Source organism: Setaria viridis, chromosome 3 (assembly GCF_005286985.2).
Source record: "Setaria viridis chromosome 3, Setaria_viridis_v4.0, whole genome shotgun sequence".
Lineage (NCBI taxonomy): Eukaryota > Viridiplantae > Streptophyta > Magnoliopsida > Poales > Poaceae > Setaria > Setaria viridis.
In genome coordinates this window covers 17,779,242-17,803,097 of record NC_048265.2, presented here as the reverse complement: position 1 = coordinate 17,803,097, position 23,856 = coordinate 17,779,242, and the positions used below count along the sequence as shown (strand labels likewise).

At 53.2% G+C, this 23,856-nt stretch overlaps 3 protein-coding genes across 3 annotated transcripts; 1 reads left to right on the top strand and 2 right to left on the bottom strand.

The window, feature by feature from the left end:
• Positions 1–1,265: 1,265 nt before the first annotated feature.
• On the bottom strand, positions 1,266–3,342 carry LOC117850412 (RING-H2 finger protein ATL8). Its single transcript, XM_034732239.2, has one exon. It carries the CDS (start codon positions 2,331–2,333, stop codon positions 1,623–1,625), a length of 711 nt encoding a protein of 236 aa, XP_034588130.1. The 5' UTR covers positions 2,334–3,342; the 3' UTR covers positions 1,266–1,622.
• Positions 3,343–3,493: 151 nt separating this feature from the next.
• Positions 3,494–5,787, bottom strand: LOC117850605 (pentatricopeptide repeat-containing protein At2g20540). The gene has a single exon (XM_034732465.2). It carries the CDS (start codon positions 5,615–5,617, stop codon positions 3,968–3,970), a length of 1,650 nt encoding a protein of 549 aa, XP_034588356.1. The 5' UTR covers positions 5,618–5,787; the 3' UTR covers positions 3,494–3,967.
• Positions 5,788–12,388: 6,601 nt separating this feature from the next.
• Positions 12,389–14,163, top strand: LOC117849096 (U-box domain-containing protein 27). The gene has a single exon (XM_034730692.2). It carries the CDS (start codon positions 12,445–12,447, stop codon positions 13,801–13,803), a length of 1,359 nt encoding a protein of 452 aa, XP_034586583.1. The 5' UTR covers positions 12,389–12,444; the 3' UTR covers positions 13,804–14,163.
• Positions 14,164–23,856: the final 9,693 nt, after the last annotated feature.

Genomic DNA, 23,856 nt, shown 5'->3' with positions numbered 1-23,856 from the left:
AGACAAGATCGCTGTGAGCAGACTATGGAGCGCATAGGGACTTGTATTTATTTTTCTGTAAAGATTAATAAAGTCCTTGTTCCTGTTATTTCTTTATGTACATAGTACATTGGTATGCCCGCACTATTCCCAAGGGCAGAAAAATCTTCGTGTAATTTTTCTCCCCTCAAACAATCATATGAAGATGCTTATGCTCATGTGATGATGAAGATTAATACATAATGATATGCTAAACACCCGAGGTTTTACACTCCAGCTCCCCTCCCCCGACCACCGTAGCTCATGGAACCCTTTCTAAAAATTATAGCTATGGAAGAAGAGGAGGAAGAAAATGTAAAAAAGTAGAGTAAGAAGAAGGGAGATAAGCCTCCCCTATCGTAGGTTTGGCTCTGCTCGTGGACACACATAATATTGTAGGAACTAACGAACAACTACGATGTATCACAAACACAGGGTCTACAGGTAGGGATTGCAACAGATCAGCACGGGCAGAGTAAAAATCAACACATTGTCTAACGGGTGAAAATTCTACACCTGCACTTATAGGTGGAGTTTTGCACCCGTACATTCACCTTTGAGCTAGACTGCCATTAGAATTGATGGATTCCGTTGTTGCAAGTCGGGTATCTGCTGGAGGATTAGAACTAGTGTCCATAAGCGCGGGGAATTTTGCACCCACAACTTTTGGGTGTGGCACCCCGGGGGTAGGATTTTCATTCCTATTTGCAGGAGAAATATCTATGATGGCTGGACTCCAATTGATTAAATATTCTGATGGGAAGGCAACGTTACACCGCATGGTCATTACAACCATAATCGAAAACAAATCTACGACGCAAAATTGAGTAGCTTTAATTCGAACCATGGTCCGTTATCCTGAAGCTGTGTTAAGCACACGGCCCGGAGGTTGGGAGAACGACCTGATAAAGAAATGAGCTTCAGTTGTGCTCACTGAATTTTCTGCCCAGTCCGCTGAATCTGGTGAGTTTTGGAAGGACGTCACGGACTGTTGGGCCGACCTCGTTCTGTTGTTATGGGCTCAACTTAGTTCAGCTTGAACTGACCTATGCTGCTCGTCCAGTGAGATATTCTTCTGCTGGTTAGCAGGTTGGCTTTGTAATAATAACGTCTGCTCTTTGTAGGACGCTATAGCATATCATATCAACAAGATTCCAGTGGCCATTCGTATCAACAATCTCCTCGTCTGAGCAAACACGTCAAGGAGATTCCAGAGACCAGTTATGCCACTGTTTGTGCAACTTCAATATAAAAGAGAACATGTTTAAGATATAGACCAACACCCAACGCGCAAACGTAACCCTTAAACAGGTTTGTCAGACTGACAGTATGCTTAACCATGAACCATTAGCTCGCAGGCTCATGCTCAGCTTGGTGCCAGCGTTTCCTGTATGCAACATTCATAGTACCAGAACGACTTTCACAAGACGTTTAAAAGACAAACGGAGACAGAACCAAAGCTAGGGAAATGAACAGTGAACACCATTAGGCGCAGTATCCCATATTCCCCAGTAAACATAACGCGTCCAAAGTGCTTCGTCCGCTAGGCTCTAGCACATTGCAAATGTACAAACACTCTAAAGACCGGCCGACCGCGCGAAGTGCTACGACTCCACAAGGCGGGCCACGCGGTCGCCTACTATGACCACGCGCACCAACGGCACGGCGGCCGGCGCCTGCCCGGAGCCGTCCGGCTGCAGGAGCGCGGTGGTCTGGGCGAACGGCGCCTGCCTGCAGGTGGGGCACGTCGGGCGCGACGCGAGCCACCGGTCAATGCAGCGCGCGTGGAACCCGTGGTTGCAGCGCGGCAGCACGCGCACGGCCTCCCCGCGCGCGAACGCCGCGAGGCAGATGGCACACTCCGACCGTGACGACCCGGCCAGCTCCAGACCCGACGAGTACGCCAGGCACGGCAGCGCCTGCACCAGCTTCGTCAGCCGCCGCGGCTTCCCGCCGTGCCTCGCCGCCGCCGCCTGCTGCCCCGCGCCTCCTCCTCCTCCCGTGCCGTTCCCGGGGCCCTGCTGCGGGGCGTCGCCGTCGGCGGCTCCGCTGTGGCGGCACGCGCGGCGCGTGACGCGGAGCGCGCACGTGAGCACGACGTGGAGCGCGAGCGCCACGACGAGGCCGCAGACGAGGAGCGCGAGGATGAGGATCGCGTTGGCGTTGAGGAAGGTGAAGGCGTCGGCCGGCGCCGGAACCGATAGAGCGTCCGGAACGGCGCCGGCCGTCGTAGCGGGGGCGGGAGCCGGGCTCACGGCCGGCCCCTGCTGCAGCTGCAGGAGGAGCGGCCTGGAGTAGTGCATCCGGGCATCCATGGCCGGGTCGGACTCTCCAAGAAGTGCGTGTAGTGCGAGAGTTCTGAACTTATGGGACGCGGGAATGCGCGGGCAGAGGCGTATATATACAGCGTGAGGGTTGAGGCTGCGATGTGGGTTCGTGCTACACAGGGAGGCGATAAACTATTCCAGATATCTGAGACTGAAGTCGCTATCTTTGGCGTGATTGATCAGTCGGCAAGCTGCAAATTAGAGATGGGCTTAATGCTGTGCTGCTGTAAGTCTGCGCAAGATAAGACGCACAAAAGAGAAGGGAACAGACGCACGTAAAGGTGCAGAAACTGGCCGGCGAACCAAGGTCCAAGGTGATCGTGGATCATGGAAAGAGTCAGGCAGAAGCAGAGAATTCCAGGATCCCTCAATCTCAGCTCCGTCGGACCATCTGATGGAAGAGAACAACCCAAAAACTACGCGAGCACAGTTCGCTCAGGAACACAAGTGCCAAACTGAATCATGGCTGATCAATCTGAAATCCGAGAAATGAGGACTTAATTTGCCTGCAGCTGCAAGCCTGCAACTGCAAACTGAAAGAGAAAAAGTTAAACGAGTGTGAAGTGTCGTCGATCACCACGGACGCATGATAGAACAGCGAGCATATCCGCAAAGCGACCCCGCTTAAACTAGAATTTCCAGGGCCAAATCTACGCCCCCATTTCCGAATGTGCCTACAGCGACGGGAGCTTGCACCAACTCGCAAGGGCCAATCTCCGGAGCCCGCAGCCAATCGGTTCCATCATCCCGCGACCAGAAGAGCCCGTGGGGAGCCAGCACTCTTGGATCCCGGGCCCCAGCCACTAACCGCGACTCGCCGGCGCACGGCGGGGGCGCACGTGGCCGGGGCGGCGGCCAGTTCGGCGGTGACTTGTCAACGGTTTAGTGGCTCGTCCCGGCCATGTCGGTCTGCGTGGAGTCCGACGTGTCTGTGCCTGGGGGGTTTCCCGCGGCTCCTGTCTGCTGTCTCGCCCGCCGGCGGTGCGGCTGCCTATTGAATCCGCGGGTGGATTCAGCAGGAACTTAAACAACTCATCATTCATTTCTCGATCAATTTGAAACCTTTTTTTAAAAAAAGTCCTTCCATGAATCTAGGGAAGGAACTCTGACTTCACCAACTCTTCCTTTCTTTGCTCGAAGGCTTCCTCTTCCGGCTAAATTCTGATATGAGGCCAATAGGCGCCAACATTGTTTGATGTACTTGCACTTTAAAAAGAGATGCCTACAATCCTCATCTAGTCTTACAACCTTACTGGACATATAGTGTCCAGTAAAACCGACGCCTTGCCACATTTTCCTTCTCACCTGGAGACTATTATGGGCCAATCTCCATATAAACGTCTTAACTTTGTTGGGGACTTTTAGTTGCCAAATCTTGTGCCACTCAAACTCACTCCTCCTGGAGCCGGAGGACATCAGATCCGGAGGCATCACAGCTAGCATCACTTGCATCTCTGTTTGCCAGTGCCACCTTGTATGCTGATTTTACAGAAGAGAGTCCCTTGGCATCAAAGTGCTACGCTGACCAAAATCTGACAAGCCAAAATCATTGCTTGCTGGAATGAGCCTGCTTATCTCTGATTTTGCTCTTGCAAGATATCTGCGTGACCGATTAACAGTAATCAGTCACTAGCAAAAACGTTTGCATTAACCCAGCAATCTGAATCAATGAGTTCTTCATCATCGTCCGCAAGCTCCGAGGCCAGCATATCCAGCACGGCAGCAAGGCCTCCCAGCTCAGGCCCCAGGTCCTCCCCAGCGACGAACTCCCGCACCACGTTGTCCACCTCGATCATGCTACACCCAGGCGTCTTCCTCGTGCTCCGGCTCCTTATCTCCTTCCGCGTGCTCGCCACGTCGTCCCACCGCCCCGCCGAGGCATACACGTTGGCGAGCATCACGAGGTTGCCCACGTCGCCCGACTCCAGCTCGACCAGGCGCTCGGCCGCCACCACGGCCGTGTCCACGTCGCCGTGGCTGCGGCACGCGCTGAGCAGCGACCCCCATATCTTAGCGTCGGCGGGAACCGGCATGCCTCGTACGGTCTCCAGAGCGCGCTGGATTCGCCCTGACCGGCCGAGGAGGTCGACGAGGCAGCCGTAGTGCTCGACGCCGGGTTCGACGCCGTAGGCTTCCTTCATGCGGTCGAAGTACCGCAGGCCTTCGTCCAGGAGCCCCGCGTGGGAGCAGGCGGACAAGAGCCCCACGAACGTGACGCCGTTCGGCCTCACCCTTTCTTCTCTGTCCATGGCCTCGAACAACCAGACCGCCTCGCGCGCCCTCCCGTGCGCCGCGAGGCCGCCGATCGCCGTGCTCCACGAGATGACGTCCTTCTCGGGCATGCCGTCGAACAGCTGCAGCGCTTGGTCGATGCACCCGCACTTGGCGTACATCTCCATCAGCGCGTTGCAGATGTATGTCTTGCGCAGCATGTCGTGCTTGTTGCAGTAAGCGTATATCCACCGGCCTAGCTCCAGGGCCCCCAGTTGGGCGCAGGCCGGCAGCACCGCGACGATGCTGACGTCGTCTGGCTCGAAGCCTTCCATCTGCATCAGCCTGAACACCTCGACTGCGCCGGCGAAGTCGCCCACTGCTGTGTACCCGGACACCAACGCCGTCCAGGAAACCACCGTCTTGTCTGGCATTGAATCGAATAACGCCCGCGCCCTCCTCATCTGCCCCAGCCTCGCGTGCGCCGAGATGAGCGTGTTCCAGGACACCGCATCCTTGTTCCGCATTTCATCAAACACCTTGCGCGCGAGCGACAGGTCGCCGCATCGCGTGTACATCTCGATCATGGAGTTCCGCACGATGTCGTGTGCCTCGCACCCAGACCTCACCACGTGCGCGTGCACCTGTCTTCCCAGCTCGACCGCCGCCAGGCCGCCGCAGGCCTTGAGCAGGAACGGGTACGTGAACCGGTCGCCGCCGGAGAATCCCCCGCTCGAAGGGAGCGGGAGGCACCTGAGCATGCGGACGTAGACCTCGACCGCGTCGCGGTGGAGGTGGTTCTGCGCGTAGGCCTTGATCATGGCGTTGTGGAGGTGGAGGTTCGGATCGGGGACCTGGGCGAAAACCCGCGCGGCGTGCTCGGCGCGGCCGTGGGCGTTGCAGAGGTGGACGATCTGGGTGGCGACGTAGCTGCTCTGGGAGAGGCACAGCCGCACGGCGTGGCCGTGCGCGCGGAGGACGTCCCGGAACGTGGCGCAGGCACGGAGCCTCGCGATGACCGCGTCCTCCAGCCGCCAAACCGCGGGGGACGGCGCCCCCATGGCATCGACAAGCAAAGGTGTTCGAGGAATCGGCCGTCCAGGGGGTGCTTTCGTGAGCTTTTCCGCGGGAGGATACAGATTTGATTGCGTTTGGCTTTAAACAGGGGGCTAATTAAAGGTTGGGTAGCACCGATCCACGAGGTCAATGAAATCAGATATGTGCATCGTTGATCACATTTCTTATCAAGGTAGCAATCCTGGGCCTTGTTTAGTTGCCCAACTTTAGGCAACTAAAATTATTGTAGCAACATTGTAACGTTTCGTTTGTATTTGTGAATTATTGTTAAAATATTGACTAATTAGGCTCAAAAGATTCGTCTCGCAAAGTACAATAAAACTGTGCAATTAGTTTTTGATTTCATCTACATTCAGTACTCCATGCATGTACCGCAAGTTTGATGTGATGGGGAATCTTCTTTTTGCATAGTGACAAAGTTAGGATTTTGGAGTGAACTAAACATGACCCTGGCGCCTTTCTACGGAGTAGTATCCAACAAAATGATCTAACTTTTGACTTTAGTAGCCGTGCCTTGATTGTGTTGTCATTGTATTGTTGCCATTTCTGAGTGTGCTCCGGGCCTCTGACTTGCTTCCGTGGTTGCCCCTGTACCACTTCTGCTTCTCCCACCTCTCCTTGGAGGGAAACAGATCTTCCCTCTCCAGTTGAGATGCTCACACGTAAGAGCAAGCCCAACGCACGCTACCAAGAGTTGTGGTCTCGTATAAAAGTTAGGGGGTGTTTGGTTCCCACCATGGACTAAAATTTGGACTAAAATGTGTATTTTAGTTGGACTAAACACCCAAACACTTGGACTAAAAAGTAGGACTAAAGCCTTTAGTCCTTTGATCCTGTTTGGTTCCTTTAGTTCCACCCCTGTTTGGTTACATAGACTAAAATAGACTAAAATCCATAAATGTAGTCCATAAATGTTGTTGAACAAAAACCCTTTTACCCTTCTTCCCTACCCCTTTACCCTTCTTCCCTACCCCTGGTACCCCTGTGCCATCTCGCGCATGGGATCCTCCTCCGCCCATACCGCAATCCCCGTGCCGACCTCGCACCCCTGCCCTCACTCCTGCCCGCGCCGGCCTCGTCGCCAGACGGCCGCTCATCCCGGCGGCAACGGCACCCCGTGGCCCCAGCAGTTTGCGGCCTCCACGCCCGCGCGTCTGTTCGCAGCCAGTCAAGCGTCGTCGTCACCTGGGTTTGCACCGAGACATAGACAAGCGGAGCCAGCCTCCTCACCCGACGACCCTTCATCCCCGACGGCCCCGGCACCCGCGGCCCCGGTAGTGCACGGGAGGCGATGGTGGCGGGCGGCGACGGCAGCGGGGGCTGGGAGGGAGGGCGGCGGGCGGCTACAGCAGCAGGCAGGAGGGAAGCAGTGGGAGGGACGGCGGCAGGTGGGAGGGAGGCCGGGTGGGAGGGAGGCAACGGGCGGCGGGAGGGACGGCGGCAGGCGGTGACGGCAGCGGGTGGGAGGGAGGGCAGTAAATGAGGGGTAGGGTGTCCCCAACACCCTTTAGTCCACTTTAATCCAGTTTTGTGGATTAAGGGGGTGTTTGGTTCCCACCATGGACTAAAATGTGCAATTTAGTGGGACTAAACACCCAAACACTTGGACTAAAAGTAGGACTCAAGCCTTTAGTCCTTTAGTCCACAAAAGTCCACAAAAGTGGACTAAAGGGTGTTGGGAGACCCCTACCCTTCATTTACTGCCCTCCCTCCCACCCAGCTCCCTCCCGCCCGCCACCTCCCTCCCACCCGGCCTCCCTCCCGCCCGCCGCCGTCGTCGCCCGTCGCCATCCCTCGCACCGCTGTCGTCCCTCCCGCCCGCCGCCCTCCCTCCCAGCCCCTGCCGCCCTCCCGCCTGCCGCCGCCCTCCCGCCCGCCACCGTCATCACCCGCCACCGTCGCCTCCCGCGGACTACCGAGGCCGCGGGGTGCCGTTGCCATCGGCATGAATGACCGTCGGGTGAGGAGGCCGGTGCGAGCAGGGGCGCGAGGCTGGCCCCGCTTGCCTGCGTCCCAGCGCAAACCCAAGTGACGACAGCGCTTGACTGGCCACAGACGGACGCACGGGCGTGGCGGCCACAGACTGCCGGGGTCGCGGGGTGCTGTTTTCATCGGGATGAGCGGCCGTCTGGCGAGGAGGCCGGTGCGGGCAGGAGCAAGGGGAGGGGCACGAGGCCGGCATAGGGATGGAGTGGAGTCTATTGCAGTACGAGCGGAGGATGATCCCATGTGCGAGATGGCATAGGGGTACCAGAGGTAGGGAAGAAGGGTAAAAGGGTAGGGAAGAAGGGTAAAAGGATCTTTGCTTAACAGTATTTATGGACTTTAATACATTTTAGTCCATGTAACCAAACAGGAGTGGGACTAAAGTATTAGTCCATGGACTAAAGGAACCTAACACGACCTTACTAGGCAGCTATATGTTCAAACCTTAAAGCTCCTGCACAAGTGCTTTTTACATGCTCATGGTCCCACTTGCATGAAAAGTTCTGCGCTGTGTCAGATGAGGAACTGGTTACCCCTGCAGATCTCTCTGACAACCTGCGGAGAGGTGGAGGCTGGGGCTCCTAGACAGCATGGAGCGTTGGGCCTAGCCTTGACTCACTGCAGGGGCAGTACTGAGAAGCCTCGTCGCCTTTCAGAGTGACGTTCGAGCCTATGTGGTCCTACGAGACATACTCATACTCCCTCATCACTGGAAAAAAATCATTCAACAAATTCCATGATAGATTAACAACTATATGAAATAATGTTACGAATCTATTTATTAACCATATTTGATAAGAATTGACTTACACAACTGTCGATGCGAAATCTGGCCGACAAGTAAATATTTATAGTTTTGTTGTGCGTTAGATCGGATATAACCTAGCACACAATGACACAGATGTATACTGGTTTGGGCAACGCGCCCTACGCCCAGTTCGGGTCAGGCGGTCGACTTTATTCTTGAGCCTAGGTGCTCAAAGTTTGCAGTGGGGGTACAGACGAGAGGAGGATGAGAGGGGGTGCTTGAGTCCTGACCTTGTTCTCATCTCAGTGGAGGAGAGTGGCAGGAGTTCAGACGCGCGCTAAGTGTGTGAGAGTGTGGAAGCGTAAGAGTGTGTGTGTGAACGTTCGTCTCCTCTAGAGGTGGAGGGTCCGTCCCGTTTTATAGTATAAGAGAACGGCCTTACAGGTCGGCAAGGATAAGAGAGCGAGTGTACAGGCACTACCTGATCTTGTCAAAGTCCTCGTCGCTAGGTACGGTATGGCCTCCATCCTCGGTCCCTGTTCTCCATGTTAGGCCACTCTGTCGGAGAAAGTAGGTTTACGGCGGCACTGTACAGGCGTGTGCAGGGCATGGCACGGTACGGTTCTGCGTACGGCCGGCTGACTCGGGTGCTTCCTCGTTATCTATCCCACCTGCTCCCTGGACCCACCTGAGCGGGCGTCCCCGGTCGGCTATCCCAGTCGACCCCAACTGAGTCGGTCGGGGGGGGGGGGGGAGCAGTACGAGTGGTACGACTATCCCCGGTCGGGAGTACCCAGTCGGGAGAACTCAGTCGGGGTCGGACTGTGACCCCACCCCCGACTGATTCCTTCTGGTCAGGGCACCAACCAGGCTTCCGGGTTGAAGGGGCCGGCTGGTGGCCAGATCGTGGTCTCGGCCTGGCTTCGCGTAGCTGGGCTCGCCTAGATACGCGTTGTTGCTACGCCCTTCGTTGGGCCAAGTGTCGCGGGAAGCCAGTTCCGTTGGGGATCCTGGGTTATGGACCCATCAACAATTCTTATCATTGTTACTCCCATTTAGAGTTCAATTTTCCTTCTAACATAGACGTCGATGCCTGCAACATGCTCTCTACGATTTTAGACATCTGCGGTTCGATTTCTCTCAACACTAGTTCTGTCCTTAGATTTGTTTTAAGCCGAATCTCTCTAACTTTGATCAAATCTAAAATATGTTAATTTTCATAATACCAAATAAATATATTGTCACTATATATTTAGTTGGATTTAATGAAACTAATTTGCTGTTATACATATTGGTACTTTCTTCTATAGATTTGGTCAAAATTGATCAAATTTGATTTGGAACAAAGTTAAACTAACCAGTGATTCGATCAAATGGAGTACTACCCTATCACAATCATCTGTGCTACTCTCAGGGGCATCCACAGTGTAATCATTGTTATCCTATAACACCAATAGACTTGAAGAAATATTTGTAACACCAAATTTCATGATGATCTCATATATTAAAGAAAATTATTGTTCGGTGATATCGATAGCTAAAATTTCGTTGTCCACCTTGCTATGCCAAGGATAATTATGGTTGGAACCAGTAAATTCCGGATTCTATGTTTGGATATCCCATGCTAAAGTTTAGCACATGTCACATCGGATGTTTGGATGCTAATTAGGAGTATTAAACATAGGCTAATTACAAAACTAATTGCACAGATGGAGTCTAATTCGCGAGACGAATCTATTAAGCCTAATTAGTCCATGATTTGACAATGTAGTGCTACAGTAACCATTTGCTAATAATGGATTAATTAGGCTTAATAGATTCGTCTCGCGAAATAGCATAGGGGTTCTGCAATTAGTTTTATAATTAGCTCATGTTTAGTCCTCCTAATTAGCATCCGAATATCCGATGTGACACTGCTAAAGTTTAGCACCTAGTATCCAAACACCCCTTTAGCCACTCTGACTCTAAAGCTCGCCAAAGATCTCATGAAAGAAGAAAAAACACATGCTGCAGCACATATAGGACCTCTTTGATGGAGCTGATCTAGCTGGCTTTGGCTTAGGGGTGTTTGATACTCCGGGCTAAACTTTAGCATCTGTCACATCGGATGTTTGATACTAATTAGGAGTATTAAATATAGTCTAATTACAAAACTAATTGCATAGATGGAGTCTAATTTGCGAGATGAATCTATTAAGCCTAATTAGTTCATGATTTGACAATGTTGTGCTACGGTAACCATTTGCTAATGATGGATTAATTAGCTTTAATAGATTTGTCTCGCGAATTAGACTCCATCTGTACAATTAGTTTTGTAATTAGCTCATATTTAGTCCTCCTAATTAGCATCCGAACATTCGATGTGACCCACACTCTTAATCTATCGAGGTACTCGCGAGCATGTGCGCGTGTACAACTTATGCTAAAAGGTGGTTCCATAGTTGTTTGAACTACTAGCAGTTTTCAACCGACTAATAGACGAATTATGAGTAGGATGTGCTTTTAACAATTAGCAGGTCTATTAGCAAAGTATGCTTAGATTGCTACATGCTAATTTTAGCTGGTAGCTATGGACACAGGACACTAACAAAATCTTATGGACCTAAACAGGATCTAACATTGCTGGCCAGTAGCCACATCCTGTGCTGGAGCAAAGCAGCCGCGTTTCAGCACACCCCAAGCCAAGCCAAGCATCTGTTCTTTTCCCCGTTCCTTATCCGTCTTGACTCCACTTTTCTCTCCGTGATGCTAACCTCCGTCAAAAGGCGGATTCCCCAGATCCTCAATTTCGCAGGCCAAAACAAAGGTATCCAAGCCATAACATCGCCCCCAAATGGCCGATTAACCTCGTGAGCCAGTTTTAGATCCTCTCGCGCCCCGTTGACGTCCATCGATCTCCATCCCTTTTCTCTCAACGCGGACTGCAGGAGCCAAAAGGAAGGATCGCGATTCTTCCCGAGCGCCAAGCCTGGGGCTGCCTCGCCGTCGCCGGCGGGGAGGCGAGGCCGGGTGAGGGCTGAGAGAGGATATGTGCCCGCGCGCCTTTGTCTCGCTTTCGCTCGTTTCGTCGCCCTGGCCAATCATGCCGGCTTTGCGGGATTCGTCGGCGTGGTGCTTTCGGGAAAGAAGTGGCCACATTTCCAGCGTTCTTGTGGCCTGCCGCCCCAGTGTCAAAATCACGGATTCTTGTGGTGATTTGAGTTCAGATAGTCGGGATGAAAAGGATGCTGCTTGCAAAGTGTGGTTTAGCTTTGGTTCATGGCTTTTGCATGCATGCATCTCCCGATCGCAAAGTACGTGTTAGAGGGAAACGTGGCTCTTTTGTGGTGTTTTTCTGTGACAACTAATGTTTTCCTATGAATGTTTCTCCCTGTAGTTTCTACCTTGGTATCTTGATCTCTCTCACCCTTTATAAAAAGATCTTTTTCCCCTTCTAAAGTAGATTCTTATCTTTAGGAAAAGCTTGACCGGCCTTTCCGTTGGTCCCATAAAATGCTTTCCAGGAAACCAAATGTACGAAGGTTATTTGATATACATTTTTTGGTGGGGTTAGTTTTTGTTGATTTGGTGCTAGTTGGGTGTAGGTGTGAGTCGTACATGAAAATCTTGTGAAAGTCCTATTTTTTCAAGTAATTGTTGGCTTTTATGTGTAAAGACATGTCTTTAGCACATCCAAATTTCCGTGACATGCTCCCACAACTAAACCATCAAATTAGGCGCATGGACTTTCGAGCTGTTCTCCGAAACAATTTGCATTTTCCAACCGAAATTCATACGCAGAAAATCCAAAAATCCAACCGGAACAGGACGGGGGAGTAGGACCCACACGCAGAAAAAAGATCTGGAGTATACTGGCATCTTCGTCCCCACCCACCTTGCATCCTCCGGCTCTTGTCCTTGATGGCACGAGCCCGGGGGCCATCCTTCCAAAAGAAAACGTCAACACCACCACCACCCACGCCACTTGACTTTGACCGTTGACTCGCCGACGTCACTCCCACCATTCTTAAAGGCGCGCCACTCTCTCTCTCACCTCCCCCGTCCCACCCAACAGCTCTCATCGCTCGCTCGCTCGCCATGGACGCAGCCGTCGCCGGGCAGCAGTCGAGGCGTCGGATCCGGCCGCCTGAGCCGCTCGTGATGGCCGCGGCGCCGCCCACGCCGGCCGCGTTCCGTTGCCCGATCTCGCTGGAGGTGATGCGGTCGCCGGTCAGCCTCCCCACCGGCGCCACGTACGACCGCGCCTCCATACAGCGGTGGCTCGATTCCGGCCACCGCACCTGCCCCGCCACGCGGCTGCCGCTAGCGTCGACGGACCTGGTCCCGAACCTGCTCCTGCGCCGTCTCATCCACCTGCACGCGGCCACGCTACCGCCTTCGCCGTCGCCCGAGCAGGTGCTGTCGCAGCTCGCGGCTGCGGACGGGGAGCCCGCGGCCGCGGAGAAGGCCGTGCGCTCGCTCGCGGCCAAGATCGCGCCGGAGAAAGGGAAGCGGGCGTCCGTCGCGTCCGCTGTCGCCGCGGACCTCGATTCCGCGGTGCCGGCGCTCCTCTCCTTCGCGAAGGGCGGGGCGGGCGCCGACGCGCGCGTGGACGCCGTGAGGATCCTGGCTACCGTGGCCCCGGAGCTGGTCGCTTATCTCACGGGGGATGGAAAGGAGAAGCCTGGGAGGGTCAGTATGGCGGTGGAGGCTCTGGCCGCAGTCTTGTCCGCGGACGGAGTTGCGGAAGAGGCTAAGGATGCCGTCGTCGTTACTCTCGTCGCCGAGGACCTGGGCCGCATCGCGACGACGCTGCTCGGCGCGGGCTCGAACGGCGCCGCGGTCCTGGAGGCGATCCTGACGTTGCCCGCGGCGGACGCCGACGCCAAGACCGCCATCGCCGACAGGCCGGAGCTGTTCCCGGACCTCGTGCGGATCCTGAGGGACGCCGCGTCGCCGGCGGCCATCCGGTGCATGGCCGCGGCGGTGCAGGTCCGCGGGCGCCCGGCACGCGCGTCGATGGTGCGGGCCGGGGCCATCCCCGCGCTGGCGCTTGCCGTGGCGGCCGCGCCCACGGCCGCCGCGGAGTCCGCGCTGCGGCTACTGGCGGAGGCCGCCCGCTGCGGCGACGGCAAGGCGGCCATCGCGGCAGACGCGGCCGAGGTGGCGGCCGCCGTGATGGGGCGGATGATCCGCGTCGGGCCGGCGGGGAGGGAGGCCGCCGTGGTGGCGCTGTGGCTGTCCTGCTGCGCGGGCGGCGGGGAGCGGAGGATGCGGGAGGCGGTGGCGTCCGCGCCCGAGGCCGTGGGGAAGCTGCTGGTGGTGATGCAGGGGGACTGCGCCCCGACCACCTCGCGGATGGCCGGCGAGCTGCTGCGGGCGGTGCGGCTGGAGCAGGAGCGCAAGGGCATGGCCGCCTCCTACGACAGCCGCACCATCCATGTCATGCCGTACTGATCGACGCGGCGGGAACGCACCGCCCCGCGCCTAGCTCGCAGCAGCTGTAACGCAGTCGTAGTGGTGTATGTAATGTAGGGTATCGGGAATTGGATCATCTGCTTTGCAAATATGCTGCTCGAATCGGATGAGAAAAATCGTTGTAGAAACTCAAATAAGAACGAGAATTTCGTCGCACAGGCAGGCGTGCCGAATTCTGGCACCGATCTGGCTGGTTGGGGACGAAGGCACAAAAGTCAAAGCGAAGACAGAATGGGAGTAGCGTTATTTTGCTCATGGGATTCCGATTTGTGCTGGTGTTGGAGCAGAATGCTACCTTTTTGTCCCCTTCTTGCGATTAAGATGCTGTTTTCTGGAGCATGTTTGTGATCCAATCGATCGCACTCAGACGCACACGGGTCGAGTCGCCTACCGGTGTCATCTCTGCTCATCGACATGAGACGACGGTCTCAGTCAAGCAAATATATCTCGTTCCAAGATTCGGCTAGTGACAGGCGCGGCTTTACCGCGCCCTCTTTGGAGAGCCTGTTTAATTTGTATGTCATAGTTGAGTACCGAGTACATTTTATCTGCCTGGAGCGTGTTTCATTACCTGCATAATAGGCCACAGAATGTTCTTATGAGTTATGTAGATAGTATGACGCAAGATGGAATATCAATATCTTGGTAGTTGGACAGGGGATAGTGTCTACCATGCCAACACGGCTGTGCACAAAGTGTAGTACATGCAATTCAAGCTGAACATTGATGGTATTTAAACTTCGCTGCCAGAGGAAAAAAAAACTGTTTTGGTGTAATACTACGGCATGTCAAACAAAAGGGCTATGTTTTTGTTAGTAGACAAATCAGTGATTTCAGATGATGACTTCTCAAATTCAGAGATAGAAGTTTAGAGCTTCAGATATGTTAAAGATAATATATTTAGTTTACACTGGGTTCCATAATGAGTTGCTAAATTTCAGATGTTATATACATGCTATATCAAATTCTGCAAGAGTAATTCACATGTACTACTAAGATGCAGTATTTAAATCAAATAATACATCATGAACAGAGACAACGAATGGTTAATACCAAATTTAAAGAGGTTACAATTGTTATCGTAAGGCTTCTTTATGCTCAAGTAATTTCTGAAGGAGGCACATCTGTTCCTAATACCAACAAAAAAAAATCCTACATCAGCAGCACATAAATTGAAGTGTCCAAGCAAATAACATTACGGTACATCTCGAAGCATATGGGATCAAATGGGATTGAAACTCGCTCACCTTGGCACCTGGCAGCATTTCGACAAGCAGTTGTAGTGCGTGCCACTCTGCCTCTTGTCCATCGGTGGCCGTCAGGTTCAGCATTGCGTGATATTTTTGGCTGCACGCTGCAGCAGGTAATGCCTCGCGCTCACAAATGCAGCAATCAGCGAGCTGATGATCCAGACAAAGCGAAGCTTGAGCCCTCCATTGGGAATCGGGAGTGGACTCTGTCAGCGGTTTGACGAGACTGGTGAAGCGCCGAGCGTGACGCAGCTGCAGAGTGTGGGGACAAAGTTAGCTTTCCACTTGAGGAACGGGCCGTCGTCCATGGCTCCATGCTGAGTTCGCCCGTGTGGTGTGCGAAGCTCTTTGTGGAGGCGACGCAGCGGCCGCGGTGGAGGAGAGGATCTGGCCGCCGTCCGAGTGCGTGGATGGACCGGGCGATGCCGCCGAGCGGGACGCGCCAGCTGCGCGAGCGCGCCGCGCCCGCGGCTGGCGCCTGACGGGGATGACAAATTGACAAATCGTTAACGGTTTCTGTGGTCACCAGATCCTCAGCTCTCTCAATCGACCGATCAGGATCATCCCCTGTTTCGTGAGCTCACTGCTTCTGTTCTTTCTTTTCTTGCTGAACTGAGCTCCGTGGCCCCTTTGGCCCTTGTTGCCCTTTCTTCAGAACAAGTCTCCGGGTCAACTTAAAAAAATTCCCTTTCATGGTATAAAAACTCTGCAAGCTGCAGCAGCCAACGTGGACTTCCATGGGAAGAGGTCGCTCGCAACGTTGAATGTCCGAGGTAGAGGACAAACCCGCCGAAAAGGAGTTGTTACCCGGTGGATTACTCGTTCCGTCCAACCATGGTGCACCCCGGTGTTATCTCGGACTGACGGCCCCTTCGTTTTCACGGCGCTGTAGCAGATGGTCACCGCCTCATGACCCAGAATCCTACGTCTGTTCGCTTCAGCTTATTCAGCCAGCTTATTATCCACCAAACAGTATTTTCCTCTTACAACAAATCAGCCGTTTCAGCTTTTCAGCCGGCTTATAAGCTGAAGCGAACGGGCCTCCAGATGCTGGCAACCTGGCTCGGAGACGAACGGCAGCGTTTAGTTCCCTTTGCTTATTTTTAGCACGTGTCACATTGAGTGTTTAGATACTAATCAAGAGTATTAAATGTAGACTATTTACAAAATCCATTACATAAGTGGAGGCTAAACGGCGAGATGAATCTATTAAGCCTAATTAATCCATCATTAGCAAATGTTTACTGTAGCAACACATTGTCAAATCATGGACTAATTAGGTTTAATAGATTCGTCTCGCCGTTTAGCCTCCACTTATGTAATGGGTTTTATAAATAGTCTATATTTAATACTCCTGATTAGTATCTAAATATTTGATATGACGGGTGCTAAAAATAAGTAAGGGGATGTTTGGGAACACCCTGTTAAAGTTTAACACCTGTCACATCGGATGTTTGGATGCTAATTAGGAGTATTAAATATAGGCTAATTATAAAACTAATTGCAAAGATGGAGTATAATTCGCGAGATGAATCTATTAAGCCTAATTAGTCCATGATTTGACAATGTTGTGCTACAGTAACCATTTGCTAATGATGGATTAATTAGGTTTAATAGATTCGTCTCGCGAATTAGCACAGGGTTCTGCAATTAGTTTTATAATTAGCTCATGTTTAGTCCTTCTAATTAGCATCCGAACATCCGATGTGACACTGTTAAAGTTTAGCACCTCGTATCCAAACACCCCTGAGAGGAACCAACCCAGGCCGAACTATAGCAAGCGGCCAACTTCATGTTTTCGGGTTTGATTCGGCGATTTTGGCAGATGACCGAGGTGTTCGATCAACTCGATCCTGGTCACCGCCTGTGTTTGCTCCCGGATCAGAGTCTGGTCACAGGCAGCATGTGTTCCCTGCATGATTTGGTCACAGCTGGAGAGATCCGCTTCGGATCTGGGACGCGATCTGTGCTCGATCCCGGCTCGAATCGGCAGCCTGGCGTCGCCTTTCGGCTCATGCGCGGCTCGGGAAACCTCGTCATGTTTCTTTCCGGATCGGGGAGTCGGCGCGTGAATATGAAGTCCAAAGCCTAAACCCTACACGATCCCAGAATAGGTCCTGTTCCTCGCGCGTTTAGGACTGCAATCGATCCTCCTGCGCCACCGCCGCCGCCGCCGCCGCCGCCGCAACAGGGAGGCGAGATGGCTCAACGCGGGCCGCCCTTCGACTTCGACCTCAACGAGCCGACTCCGCCGGAGGAAGATGACGGAGCGGCCGACGCCTCCGGTGCCCGGGCACCGGAGCCGATGCGCGAGCCCTCGCCGCGCGATCTGCTGCCCCCGTCGCCGCTAGATACGCTGCCCCCGCCACAGCACGATGCGCTGCCGTCGCCCGAGCCCTCGCCGCGCGATCCGCTGCCAGCGCCGTCGCCCGAGCCCTCGCCGCGCGATCCGCTGCCGGCGGCCGTGCCTGAGTCCTCGCCGCGCGATCCGCTGCCATCGCCGACTCACGAGCCATCGCCGCGCGATCCTCTGCATCCGCCGTCGCCGGTGTTGGACCTGGAGGCCCCACTGTCCTCTCTCGACGACGAAGACGACTACGACTACGACGAGGAGGAGCTGCCCCCGCCTCCGCCTCTGCCTCCGTTTGGCCTTCCCAATGCCGCGGCGCCGGCGCGGTCATCGTCCAGCGTGGACGCGCCCCACGCGCTCCCGGTTCGGCCGAACGGCCAAGGCGAGCCGTTGGGTGACACGGCGCGGCTCTCGTCGCCCGAGAACTCGGCGCCGCGCGGCCCCTCCCGGTCGGCGAGCGGCACGGCGTCTTCCCACAGGTCCCGGCGGAGGCCGTACTCCTACGACCCCCGCGACGACGACGCGATCTCCAAGCAGCGTCGCGTCGACAACTACGACGACGACGCCAGGTCGTCCCGGAGCGGGAACCGCCGCTCCGGTTGCCCGCGCCGCTACGAGCGCTCGGAACTCGCTTCCCCACCGCATTACGAACAAGGTGGTGGGAGGCGCGCGCCGGGGACGCATGGCCCGCCGGGCGCGCCTCCGAGGAACCGGCGACGGCAGCGGCGGCCGCAGCACGGGTACCACCAGTACCCGGGCCCAATTCAGAAGCAGCAGGGCCGCGGCCGGGAACAGCCGCAGGGTTTTCGAGGCCAGGAAAGGCAGCAGGCCCATCAGGGTCACCATGAGGTGCCAAAGGTGGGCTATTCTTCTTACGATCCGTTATCTGGGTCGTTCGTCAGGTGGGGTTCGCCCGACGATGACCGGCAGAGTCCGGAGCGAGAACCCTTCGACGGCAACGGTGGGTATCACCAGCGCAGGGAAGCGCCTCCTTTCAGGCAGTCCTCTCGACCGCGCGGCAGGGAGGATTCCTGCCACGGTCGGCAGAATCAGGCGCAAGAACCACCGAAGACTGGTGGGTATCATCAGCGCTGGGAAGCGCCAAGTCTCAGGCCGTCCTCAGCGCACGGCAGGGACAGTTCATCCGGCGGACGGAAGGGACCCCCGCAGCAGCCCATCAACGGCGGCGCGTACCAGCAAAGGAAGGCGCCCCGTGGCGGTGATCACTTCCCCGATCGGCCGTACCATCCCTATGCACGGGACGGCGGCGCGTCCGACAGGGCCAACGGCGGGCACCAAGCCAGGCGCGAGCCCCCGCCCAATTACGAGTACCGGCGCGATAGCAAGCAGCGCCCGTCAGGAGGAGGACCTTCTCGTGACCGTCAATACTACGGAGATTGATGTGCAGTAGCGATTCCAGCCTCACTATATTACTCCTCCCGTGGAAGCCGTTTTGATCTGATGTTAAGTTTTGGCTAGAGATTTTGTTCGGCCCAAGAGACCAGTCAATTGGTATGGAACATCTGCTAATTTCAGAGAATTTTGTACTCGTCTCTGCTGATCTCCTCGGTGTGGGTTACTACTATTTGTCTATTTCTCCTCTCCAAGAGAGATTCAGGAATCAGGACGGCCTGGTGTGCTTTTCGCGATTGCATCTCTGATCTCTCGGCCCACGACCATGCTCATCCCAGCTCGACATTGCAGCGGCCTTGCTTTCAAGGCTCAAGGCGAAACGGAACTACAGCCTGCGTACTCACCTGTCACCTCGGCAGAGTCGGCGTACAAGCAAGCCTGAGTACGACATTGCCGCGGCCTTGCTTTCAAGGCTCAAGGCGAAACGGAACTACAGCCTGCGTACTCACCTGTCACCTCGGCAGAGTCGGCGTACAAGCAAGCCAAGCAAGCGTGCCAACCGTCGCGCCGTCGGCCACCATGCTCAGCAGTCAGGACCAGCAGCAGGCTCATAGCGTCGGACATGTACAGGGAATCCCCACCATACCGCCATCCACCGGACGCGCGGCCGCGCGCCAGCTTGTGGAGCGAAGCAACGTGGCCGTGTCGCGCGCGCGTCGATGCCCTGGCCGGTCGGGCGGCCGGCCGCACAAGAACGGTGGCCCCCCGCTACCGCGCTCGCGGGAGCACCACCACCTACCCGTGGCCCCGGCACGGCCATTAGCCGCGCCCGACGGCCGCCTCCACACCAACCGTGCCGGCCGATTCGCCTAGGACTCGCGCATTGTGCGCGCAACATGCTCATGGAGTCATGGATTCATGGTCCTCTCCTCGATCGCATCCGCTAGCCTGGGGCCTTCGGCTCTCGGGCCTGCTAGCTGGTGGTATAGTGGAGTAGCACGCCACTCCCTCCCACTGCTACGAGTCGAGCGTGACGAAGCTCGATCTGTCGTCTAGGACGGACGGACACTGTCCAGGTCTCCATCATGCGGAAAAAGGTCGTCGTCCACGCCAAGCGTTAATGGTCGTTTTGATTGTTTGTTGGTGCATGCACGAACGATTAAGGGAAGAAGCGTCCATCGACGGCGCGCTGATGATTGTCTGTTAGGCGGTTTGCGGAAGCTCAGCTTGAATGCTCGGTTGCTTGTTAAGGAAGGGTGTCGTAGGACGATGTAGGCCGCGTCGCTGTCCGCCCTGTGACCCTCGTCGGAATTGCGCTCGCATTTATGCCGTGAGAGTGAGAGGAAACAGCCTTCTTTGTTCCTTGCTTCTGACATGTCATCTTCCTTGGCAGTAATGGTGTTGGTGGACGCCATCAGCATGTTTGATAGCATTTTTGAATTTTATATTAGCTTAACAAACTACTCTGGTGAGAGCTTTCAATCCACTGAGCAACATCCTCCTTCTAATGAACCAGACTGTATTTGATCAGTCAACACCGGACCGTGGAAGGAGCACACACTGTATTTGACCAATCAACATCGGGTCGTGGAAGGAGCACATACTGTATTTGACCAGTCAACACCGGATCGTGGAAGGAGCACGAGAAACTCTTATGTGCTATAATTTCATTTAAAATTAGTAGACCGAACGGATATGGAAAGTAATAATCGCTATGGATAAACAAGCCTTTCTTGTCCCCTCCGGAAACCATCCTCTACACAAGAGATGAGTTTCTCCTGATTCTGAAAGAGCAGGCTCCGAGTCCAAGGAGACTCTAGCCAAACTACATTCAAGACTCCGAACAGGATACACCTCTATGACACATAAGCCAGGCCATGGTGAAGGCTGGGGATTGTATCTAATCTCAAGCCCAAACAAGATGGATGAAACCTGACACAAGATATCCATAATAAAGACCTATCGAGACTTGTAAGATTATTAGGTTAGATAGAACCCGTCGTAATACTTTGAGGATTATCAAAGGCAAAATACGTAGGGTAATTCAAAAGTGTGCAGGCTATGAGCTAGAAATCAGGTATCCCTATTTTTTTAAAAAAAAAGAAGAAGAAAAAATCACGTACCTACTTTTACATTTTTGAACAAGATACAATAGTTTTCCAAGAACATGGCACTTTATGTCCGACAATGGGCTACTTTTTAAGAAACATTAAGGGTTTCCCTCTACTAGTTATAAATATATATAAGTGCAAAAAAAGAACAGAATATGTACAAGAGAGGGAGGAGGGAAAGCTACATAAGGCTATCTAGCCATTATTGTATAAGGGGAAAATAAACTCTCTTTGCTCGATGCAACATCAGATCAAACAACTTCCTCAAGATTACTCTACTTCTTTCAAGGTTGGGAGCAATGCTTTTGAAGATGAAATCATTCCGAGATAACCAGATTGTCCAACACATGAGTATGATGACCTTCATGTAAAATGGTACTGCCAATTGCTGCTTGAAGCTAGTCAGAATCTGATAAGGAACAACCAAATGAATGAGTGCCCAGCAGTCTTGTGCAAACTCACATTCTAGAAAGAGGAGTTGAAGGGTCTCTTTAGTATCGATCATACAATGCACACAATCATTGGAGGGCAGAGCCATGTTCTTTCTCCTCAAAATACCTCGCATGTTGAGTCTGTCATGTAATAAAAGCCAGAAGAACACTTTATGCTTAAGTTGGCATGACGACTTCCACAGCCATTTGAACACAGGGTGAGTATCATAGTGACCCATAAGCACTCTGTAGGCTTTTGTTGAGGCAAAAGAAGAAGATATATTTAATATATGACCATTCATTGCTTACTCCCAACCATTAGATTGAATCCTGGAAATACAAATACTGTTGAAAAGCTTCCTCTGTCATTGGTAAATGAAATAAATTATGAAACTGAGAAGCTTCCTCAGTCTTTGTAAAAGCCAATACTGTTGAAAAGCTATCTTGGCTGAATTCAGGGTGATGCTCTTGTTTCTGGCAAACGAGAAAAAATCTGGATAAGCATGCTTTGGGACATGGCCACCCCAAAGGTCATCCCATAACAGGCAAGTGGTGTCATCACGTATTGCCACTGAAGCCATTCCTTTGAAGGAGTCTAATAACTTGAGAATGTCCCGCCACCAAAAAGGACCTCTTCTTAACAAGACCCAGCACCTTGCCATTGGAATAATGCTTCTCCCAAACAAGCTTAACCCAAGGTATATCAGCTTTGTTGTAGAATTTGTGAAGATTCTTAAGCAACAGGGCTTCATTTTGAGTTATAAGGTTTAGGACTCCAAGACCTTCAGATTTTGGTTTTGTTACGGCCATGCTGCTTTTGAGGGTTGCTTTGCATTAATGTCAGCTCCTCGCCAAATACAGTGTTTCCTGAACTTGTCCACTTGTTTAATCTTGTCCACTTGTTTAATCACCTGACCTTGCAGTGAGAACGGGCTATTCTGATGAAGGTTTTCATAATGATTATCTGACATCTATGTGAAGCTTGACAAGATGACCATAGTTCCTCAAGCGTCCAATGCCAAGTTTTGATCATATTAATAAAATGGGCAAGATGATCACACGCATTATCTATGGCTAGTATAGCTCGCTGTCCCAACTCCGTTTGCACCCTCAACTTCTAGGAAAACACTAGTCGTTATAATGGCGAGCACACCCACACACCCCTATTATAATTGTCTATGCCGAGCATAATCAAGGCAAAAAATATAGGACGTGGGATTATCATCATAAGAGAAGGCCAAACCTCTACATAAATCCCCCTATTTGTGCACTGTGAGCTGGAGATTAGGTATCCCTACTACTTAATAGAAGCATTTGCATAATCGGCTTTAGCAATCGTGGATACGTGGAGTATTTAGATTTTTTTTTCCGCACAGGGATACTTTGAATAGATTCATTATTAGAAAATTTCTTCATTGCCATGATTATTGTCATAATTTTTTGTTAATCTTGTAGAGATGACCATTCGTCTAACCGACAAGCAAATCGACCAGGTGCATGTAGAATGTTGACCACACATATACTAGCTAGCTAGGTAGTAAGGAGCCTTTATTTGCTTTATTGCTATCCATGTGTGATGTACTAGATGTGGGCAATTGGCGTCCATGGTCTATGACTCGTAGCCTAGTCCACGTCCTCGTCCAACTGACAAGCAAATCGGACCAGGGGTATGTAGAATATTGACCACGCATATAGTAGCTAGGAGAGTAAGGAGCCTTTATTTGCTTAATTGCTATCCATTAGTGAATAGTGATCTGTGTATTGTACTAGACGTGGGCAATGGCGGATGACGTCCATGGTCCATGACTACAAGTCTAGAACTCTAGATGCTACGGTCTCCCGGCCCTCCTGCATCCGCGTTGCCCCGGGCGCATGATACCATACCAGATCTCCATGCAATGTTGGATCATCCCACCCGAAGCACCCACTGCACTCTGGCAATTGGACAACGATCACCGTCGCCTTCTTTACGCCTTCGTAGCTCCTGGTGGCTCATCATCGCGAACCAGCCAGCCTGTTGGCTTCTCTGGTCAGTGTACTCTGTAGCCGTGCAGTGTTGAGTGTTCTCTCCAGCAATCCGAGTAATAGCCGTCCGTCGTCCTGCACCTGCCACTGTGTCCAAGCCCAACGCGTGTGCAGATGGTCCGCTTCTCCGCTAGAGCTCGATCAATTCTCCCGCCTTACCGCCGTCCTCGGCTGCCGGGTCCAGCCTCTTCCTCGGAGCACCGATTGGCCGGCCGGCCGCTACCCCGGTTGTTCGCGGCATTAATTTACGAGCGAGAGCGGGCTACATCAGCTGAGGCGTGCAGGCTAAGCGATCCAGCGAGGGAGCCCTTCATGCACTAAGCTGTCGGCAGCTTTACTTTGGCGCCGTGCGGATTGATTCGAGCTTCAATTGGAAATCGTCAAGATGAGCAGTATCCGTTTTGATGTAATGAATCTGTGTTCGGCTAATGAGTAACGACCCGTGTCCTGTCATTCTGTGTTTGCAGGGTTTGATTGCAGTAGCAAGTTCATATGTTGTTCGTTCCACGAAA

What these genes read in the sequence shown, in the direction of transcription:
- LOC117850412 (XM_034732239.2), bottom strand. Translation starts at nt 2,333, where the DNA reads ATGGATGCCCGGATGCACTACTCCAGGCCGCTCCTCCTGCAGCTGCAG.
- LOC117850605 (XM_034732465.2), bottom strand. Translation starts at nt 5,617, where the DNA reads ATGGGGGCGCCGTCCCCCGCGGTTTGGCGGCTGGAGGACGCGGTCATC.
- LOC117849096 (XM_034730692.2), top strand. Translation starts at nt 12,445, where the DNA reads ATGGACGCAGCCGTCGCCGGGCAGCAGTCGAGGCGTCGGATCCGGCCG.